This window comes from Cyphomyrmex costatus, unplaced genomic scaffold (assembly GCF_001594065.2).
Source record: "Cyphomyrmex costatus isolate MS0001 unplaced genomic scaffold, Ccosl1.0 scaffold1845, whole genome shotgun sequence".
NCBI lineage: Eukaryota > Metazoa > Arthropoda > Insecta > Hymenoptera > Formicidae > Cyphomyrmex > Cyphomyrmex costatus.
The window spans coordinates 77256-85932 of record NW_017275874.1 but is presented as its reverse complement, the minus strand read 5'-3'; the positions used below and the strand labels follow the sequence as shown (position 1 = coordinate 85932).

General features: G+C 29.9%; 2 protein-coding genes across 3 annotated transcripts; one reads left to right on the top strand and one right to left on the bottom strand.

Moving 5' to 3' along the window:
- Positions 1-286: 286 nt before the first annotated feature.
- Positions 287-3900, bottom strand: Prosalpha5 (proteasome alpha5 subunit). Of its 2 annotated transcripts, XM_018537862.1 has the most exons (4): positions 3829-3900; positions 2764-3324; positions 2547-2693; positions 287-409 (listed from the first exon to the last, which is right to left on the bottom strand). In XM_018537862.1, the coding sequence occupies exons 2-4, from the start codon at positions 3322-3324 to the stop codon at positions 308-310; spliced, it is 810 nt and encodes a 269-aa protein (XP_018393364.1). In that variant the 5' UTR covers positions 3829-3900; the 3' UTR covers positions 287-307. The 2 variants fall into 2 exon arrangements, with proteins under 2 accessions (XP_018393364.1, XP_018393365.1); XM_018537863.1 differs by lacking the exon at positions 287-409 and having other exon boundaries at positions 2355-2693.
- Positions 3901-4774: 874 nt separating this feature from the next.
- Positions 4775-8159, top strand: LOC108772346 (ataxin-10). Its single transcript, XM_018537868.1, has 6 exons — positions 4775-4881; positions 4949-5401; positions 5507-6000; positions 6064-6317; positions 7810-7873; positions 7947-8159. Exons 1-6 carry the CDS (start codon positions 4775-4777, stop codon positions 8132-8134), a joined length of 1560 nt encoding a protein of 519 aa, XP_018393370.1. The 3' UTR covers positions 8135-8159.
- Positions 8160-8677: the final 518 nt, after the last annotated feature.

The following is an 8677-nucleotide window of genomic DNA, read 5'->3' as shown; positions in this document are numbered from 1 at the left end:
CAACTCTGTATACACATACATATATAGATACACACACATATATATAATAGTATTAAAAAAATATATATATATATAATCATATACATATATCGTATATATCATATATATGTATTAAATTATATTTTATTTTGTTAATATATTAATCTATATGAATTCGCAAATCAAAGTTATTTTATTTTTACCCAAATCAATATTCAGATTGACAAAATAACAAAATAAGAAGATGAAACAATGTATGAAAATACCTACAGGATTAGAAAGATAAGGGACGTAGGAGTACCTGGAGAAAGGCATCTAGAATTACTGTTTATCCTTTAAGGGAAGTAGAGGGCTGGGAAAGGTTCGGTAAGAAGTTATCGGCTGTTGGTTTTATGAAAGCCTCGTCCGATGTGGCGTTGAAGTCTATTAGCTAAATGAAATAAATTGGAGAAAAATATTTAAATTTTATTTCATATACATAAAAAAGATGTATATTTGCAAAATAAGTTGTTCTATCACTTCCACATTTTTTATTTTATTTATTTTATCTTTAATAGATTTTTTTAATCAATATAGAATTGACATTTCTACTATTAAGTTCAATTCTGTATTGAGTTCCAGAAATGGAAGTAACTCGTTACTTGTAACTTCGTTACAGTTACTTTTTTGGTAACTTTACTGGTAACTGCATTACTTTCTTTTTTTAGTAACTGTAACGGTAACGTAGTTACATCTTTTGGATAATGGTAACGAAATTTACAGTTACTTTTATCGTTACTTTGCATACGTTATTCCGTTATATGTATAACAATTAGATGTTATTAATTACGACAGCTATAAATGTGGTTGTAGGACATTGAGTGTTTTTATTTAACACAAGTGTACAAGCTACATTTAGTTTAATTGAATCTAAACATCGTACACATTTTTTTCTAATTGAACTGTGTATAAAGCTTTACTCTGTACACCCCTTTTTGCAAAACTTCTGTTATATATTTTAATTATAGCGTTATAATTTTCTTTCTATCAAAATATTTGATTTATAGCTAAAAGTATAGATTATGTAAAAATATAGCTGTATTATAATAAAGAAATTATGTGTATTTCTTAATGTTCTTTTTAATCTCTAACTTATATTGTGATTCAGATAGTCCTATACAATTCTATATAATCTTCTAGTTTTCTTTAAAGTATAAAAAAATTTCTAAAATATTTTAGCTGTCAACTGCTGTAGCGATCCTGAAGTGATCTTTGACAGCTGAGAAATATATATACAGTACCATTATTTCAGGAATTATTTTACACTTCTATCTTCTATGTGATGATCGGACTGTATGTATATCTCAGTTTGCTGCATATTTTACAGATTTTAAAATTACGAAATTGTGTTTAAAAAAAAATAAAAAATCAAATTATATATAGTGTCAGGGTTATATATGGTATATATACATATTACTTTTATTTAACCGTTTAAACAAAAAATACTGCAAAAGTGCATTTTCAGATTGATTTTTAAAAAGTAACAGAAAAGTAACGAAAAGTTATCTTTCGAGTAACGGTAATTGTAACGAGTTACTTTTAAAAAGCGATAACTAGTAACAGTAACTCGTTACTTTTTTTACTCGGTAACGAGTAACTGTAACTTGTTATTTTTAAAAAGTAACTTTTCATTCCCAAATTGATTTATATATACGTATGCACATATATATTTCAATTACATTAATAAATAAACAAGAGAGACCTATGAGCTTAATATAAAGTTAATGTTTAACAATCTATCTTAGATATATAATACATAGATATACAAACTCCGTTTCGACTCCGATCGGGTCAGTCTCAATATTAAAATTTATAATAATTTGTATAAATCAAATCAAATGTTACATAAATCAATAAAAGGATAAATTAATATAAAATAATGTAAAATAATATAAAATTAACAGTCTTTTAAATCTGATTGTTGGGTGTCCACAGTTTATAAATTAGTAACGTCATAAATTAAAAATTGGATAGCAGTTCTCATAAAATTTCGAAAAAATCCGGAAGAGAATAATTTTATCTTTATATGTATTAAATTATATGGAGCAAATGTGAAAGAATTAAAAATAACGTATATACAGTTGTTTCAGTACTATGTAGAATGAGAACATCAACTTTATATTAGGCTCGTAACCCTCTTTTATTTATTATTTATTTTTAATGAGCCTTATTATTTGTATATTTGGTTTAATTAAATTGTTTTTATATTGAAATTTTAAGAAAAAAATGAAGTTTTAGTGTAAAAATAATTAAAGGAAGAGCATATTAGAGGAATGCAACATGAGGCAATATAAATCCACTTCATATTTTCTTTTTTTGTAATATTTTTTCTTGAAGATAAATGAAAATATTAAATATATAGACATAAAGTATTTGCTCCGTGTGTAGAGATATAATTTACATTTGCGTTACACGCTATTCCATTAAGAAATTTATTTCAACACGATCTAGTGTAGTGAAATCAATTTAGTTTGTTATAACTCGTATGTGTGTACCCATACAGCATTTTAAGCAATATCTTTAATCACCTCTTGTAATTCTGCCTTGCTAAACATGTGAAACAATTGTCCAGGGGTCATTGTCATCACTTCAATATTGGTATCGTTCAATTTTTCTTCCATTACTTGCTTCAATATTGTCAGCGCAGCTTTCAATGCTTCCTTGAGCGTCATAGACTGTAAGAACAATATAATTTAATATACAATATCAAGAAACATTGTTCAATTAAATAATAACGCAAATTACCTTATGATATACTTCTTGAAGATTTTGTTGAGCTCCTTCACTACCAGATCCAATGGCTTTTGCATCAAATTGAACAAAAGTACCAGATGGATCCATATGATACAGTTGTGGTCCTTTCTCATCAATCCCCGCAAATAACATTGCTACACCAAATGGTCTAGACATGGCAGTGCCATCATCGTCGCTGTCTCCAAACTGTATAGCTAAATTAGATACAGCTTGAGCAGTAGACTCCACTGTCATTCTTTCATTGTAGACAAACCAATGATTCTGGCATTCAACTCGAGCTCTATCGATCATTGTCCGTGAATCAGCCATCAAACCAGATGCTGCACATCCTATATGTTTATCAATTTCTACAATTTTTTCTACAGTCGTTGGTTCCATTAAAGTTGAAGTAATACGCTTCTCTACTGCCAGAACGACTCCTTCCGTTGTTGCGATTCCAATGGCAGTAGAGCCGAGCTTTATTGCTTCTATGGCATATTCGACTTGAAATAATCTTCCCTCTGGCGAGAAGGTGTTTACACCACGATCGTATTCAGAACGTGTTAGAAACATCTTGGAATAGATAGAAGATGGACAAGTTAGAGACATGGACTACATTCATTATTCATTGTAAGTAATAAAAATATATACATAGATATAATGTACGTATATAAATTGATGCTTTTAATTATTTTATATTTCAATTATTCAAATTATCAAGAGAAAGTAATGTAAAATTAAGTACGTAAAATTAAGATTACAGATCAAATATTGAAGTTCTATAACCTTATAGAAATCAAGTTTGAGGTTAAGCACTACTAAATATGACACAAATAAATCGAATAAGGTTACAAAATGAGAATATTTATTATTATACGTATTTATAATACGACAAAACATTCGAGCATAAATAAAAATGGATAAAAGTTTAAACTAACGGAATAACAAATTGAATAGATCAGTTAACAAAGAATGACATGGCAAAACGAAACGGGAGTATTCTATGAATATAACATAAGTACGATGACAAATGTGATATATAATGTAAATTGTTTTTAAACTAAGTTATAAATATACCTTTAATGTTTTGTTTTTACTAAAAGTGAACGCAAAAGTACAAAATGCCGACTTGTCACAAACGCTAGTCACGGAGAGTGTTGGAGAGTGTAAGTAGTGTAATAATAATTACACTGGAGCAGCAGTAGCGTAACGTTACGTATGATATCTCCACTACTTCAGGGATCTAGAAAAATCACTTTTATGTGAAACCTGAAAATAAAAACTCAGTGAATGTATTCAGTGTTAATTTTTCGCAAATTTTTAATCTTTTCGCGAACATCTAGAATATTAATATTCTTATAAAGATACTTGTTATCACCAAAAATTATTAAATTACTTGTCGATTTAATAAGTGATACATTACTGGTTATGCTTATAATTGCATTTCAAAACTTAAAAAAATTTTGGCGCGCAGTTTGCAGAATCAAATGTGTATATAAATTCACAAAAATATTTACGCATTAAAATCTGTTTGTGCCGAAATAAATTTTTTCTTGTTTAATTTGATTTATTCTCGTCGGTTCAATTTGTATTATAATTATTCAACGTTTTAAATAAAACGGAAAGAATTTGTTTACTGAGACCTCTATCTTCACAAAACGTGCACATTGAACTATGTAGCTGGATGTCGATGCTCGATGGGTAACACATCAAATTTTATTATTTTTATAACGCATTATTGTTATGCAATTATATGTTCTGTGAATATTATAGCGCGGAACAGAATCGAACAATGTATATTATATCTAACAATAATTAACACACAGGACAAAATCGAAGATCGTGGATGTTATCCGCTGAAAATATCCGTGAATAACAGTTCAACGTGCACGTTTTGTGTACAGAGGTCCTCAGTAAACGAGAACTATAGAATACATACAACTCCGTTCACATACTCTGTTGATTAATCAATTGACACGTGTTTATGAAAAGCTGCGTCCGTGCAGTGACAATTGTATTAAAAATGACACACATTGATTCGCAAAAATTAAAAACGATTATAAATGAAAAAGACTGGGATCAGTTATTGCAAAACATTAAACCGAAGCATTTTGTCAGACAAGAGTCAAAGTATGTATGCAGCAATGTTTGTCAGTTGATAGATAATCGTATATGATAATTATTATGTATGTTTCAGGATGATACTTGATGCAAGTATCTTAGCACAAATATGTCAAGTACTTGTAAGTGAAACCACTCCGGTTACAATTATAATTTTATGCTTGAAATGTTTGGGAAACTCTTGTCTTGACAGTTACAAACACAAACAACATACGATAGAAAACGTAGAATCTATTAAATATAGTAAAAATTTATATAATAAACTAGTTGAAAGTGATGTATGCAAACAAAGAAAGAACTGTGATTATCCACATGATTCTTATTTTCCTTACGATGGAGTCATAGAATGGACTGTAGATTACATTAAAATTCATGGAAAATCTATATACCATTTAACTGACAATGAATTGGATATCCTTAGGCTCAGCATCCAATTTTTGTGTAATTTATTTACATATGCCTGTCCAAATATTACAGAGAAGGACATTCGAAGATATTTAAATTGCGATAACCTGAAACAAGCTATTCTGTAAGTTTACATATAAATACTTAGTACTTATATTTAATATTCTTTTGATATTCTTTTATAATTTGTTAAAAACAAAAATTAAAAAATTGTTTTAATTATTTTTAGGAGCTGCATGCAGTCTGATAATAGATTACTGGCCAATGCAGCCTGCATTTATGTGCACAATGCGTTAAAAAAATTATGTCAAAATTATTTTACAATGGAGAAAAAGGATCTATTTTTACAATTATTCAAACCTGCTAGAGAAGGTTTTACATCTGCAAAAGATGCATTGTTATTCCTGTTACATCAACCAAATGTATTTGAAGATGTATATAACAATATAACTATGAACGAAAAGTTAGATTTACTTAAAATTATTTATGATGAAGTCTGGAACGCTTGGCAATCTGATTTTAATACAGTCTTCACAGAGAATCAGGCTGAATTTTTAGCATTAACATTTTGCAAAAAAAGTGATCTCATTTTAAAAACTGTGGACACATACGTGAATAACATAGATCCTACAGAAATTATTCTTATTCTTAATATTTTGGGGCTTCTTACTACACAATACAAGATTGTAGAAAATATCAGGAGTTTGCTTATTAATTGTAAATGTAAGTACATCAATTTTCAGTACGATCTAATTCAATATAAAAATAATATAATTATATCTATAGACCTCTTGATGTCTTTACATATGATGGGAAAGGAAGCAGACAATTATTTTACTCCAATAACAAATTTAAGTCAAGTAGTACCTAATACTCAAAGGAGAAGTGTAAATATATGCTCAAATGCAAATGATACGGAGGTATCTGGAGTGACAGCAGCAAATCATGATCTACAGGAACATCCCGCATATGGTTTTAAAGCGGGACTAATACAAGTCATTGCAAATGTGGTACACAGGAATAAAATGTGTCAAGATCTGGTAAGTACAATTACACGAATTTTATGTTACTATTTTGTTCTTAAAAAAAGGAGATGTAAAATTTATACGAAATTTATCTAGTGTCGATAAAGAACGTTTCTTACTTATCTCAAGCGTTTTATTTTACTGGTATGCCGTTGAAGCACGCCTCGTAATGGTTGTGAGAGGAATTAGAACGTCAAGTTTCGAGTATGTGACAATCGATATATAAATAATAAACCAAAATAGAAAAAAAAGAAGATATAACAAAGTATGCATACACACATATTTAGTTATTATTAATATTGTTATTACTTTTATTTCATTCTTTAAATTTAATTTAAAAAATTCTTTATTTCGTTCCTTTTTTTCATCACGATTCGGTTAAAATTTTTTTCTTTTATTATAAAAGAATCGTACAGATTATATTATTATTTTATACAAACATTTGTCTTATTGATACCTTTAATTTTTTATAATTATTTATCTAATTTACCTACAAATTAATTAACTTCTATAAATAAGAAAAACGCAAGTGTTTCAGCAAAAAAAGTCCTATATTTAGTTATACGTTACGAAACCACTCGGTGTATCTTAAGCTTCATACGAAATAAAAGAAAAAATAACCACAGCGTTGAATTCCGGCCACACAGAACGCTTGCGTCACGTTCTGTACTCAAGAGATTAAAATTATGCCTTATGAATGATGGTAGGTTATTTTCAAACGAAGAGAACCTTGACAGTTGCAAAATATAAATTTGGCTTTTTGTTGCGCGCCACGGTTGTGCGCTATATGCATGTACGGTAAATCGATATTTCTCTCCCGCTGATTACATCTCGCGTGCGGATGATACGGAATACGTGAACAAAAGATACGCAATAGTACGCGGCCTGCCTCGTTGGACAAAGCGAAATTAAGTGTTCCATCTGACTGAGAGATGTAGCAAGATGATCGAAATCTGATATACGCGCTGCGAATTTAACGGATCTGCGAGATGACAAAGTTCACGTCGCATGCGTATTGACAGATAAATTAGTTATGATGAATCAGAGCGGAAACACAAGCCTGCGGGCGGAATATTAATTCAGTCCTCTAGTATTAAGGATGACATGGACATCGTAGTCACGATAGTAGGATGCAGATGACTTTTTTGCTGATCAGCAGTTATAATAAATCTGTTGTCGGGTACGGAAATATTGACGTTGTAGCATTCGATCATTCGTGTAGACAAAGGTGTTCTTTAATGTTAAACTGACAGTGTCAAATTACACTTTGAATTATTTTTAATTGTTTCTAAATAAATCAACTACTCTTACTGAATATGTAGTTAATTTAACTTAAACAGCTTAGAAATGTATTGTATTTGATTTGAATTAGCTTATTATTTACGAAGTAATGCATTATATTTCACTCCAAGGGTTGAGTTACCATTGTTTCTCTGATATCTAATAGTGTTGGTGAATTTTCGAGCTATTTTAAATAAAAGGACATAACGATAACATATGATTTCAGTTTCGCGAAATAGATGGAATTCCATTACTTCTGGATTGTTGTAACATAGACGCGAGAAATCCGCGTAAGTGTGAAAATTAAATTTCACTTTTTCTTTACTTTTGCTCCCTTTTCTATTGACAATTTTTTTTACGCAGTCATCTTACAATGGGCCATCCTCGCTTTGAGAAATCTGTGCGAGGGAAATCCTGAGAATCAAGAAATTATCAGGAATTGTGAAAAAACGGGCGTGCCAGATAACCCTGCGTTGCAAGAGATGGGATTGACTCTGCACGAGGACGCGGATGGGAAATCGATTCGTATCGCTCCTTTGCGTCGCAATTAAGAAGATTTATCTATTTTCTAGGACTCGAGATCGCTGTTGGCGATCAATCAATTCGATAATTATCGAACTAATGCTTGTTTGTATCGATAATATCTTCGATAAAATACAATGATTGGTTTATCTTGGTATGCATAAATAATTATTGTTCCAATTAGTTCTACTGAAATGTATCCTGCTGTATCACTCGTGAAAAAACGACACCATCATTACAACGATTTGTGTCATTAAACGAAATACGATATGTATAGTATAGAGAGAAATATTTTATCTACATTCATGACCGAGTGATTTATGATACAATAAAAGTTGCTACGAGAGTTCACGGTCTATTAGTAATTGCTAATGTAAGTATACAACTGCTATTGCTGATCATTCAATTGCAATGCGAAATGGATTTTGTTTTCTTTTAATAATGAGCCCTCATTAAGATTTTATTAATGCGTGCACGAGAATAATAATAATTTTTAGGTGGTGTTCTTCAATAAATAAATGTCTACACCCACATTTTGCTTGTCAATTCACGAAATTGCTCAAGACAGAAAT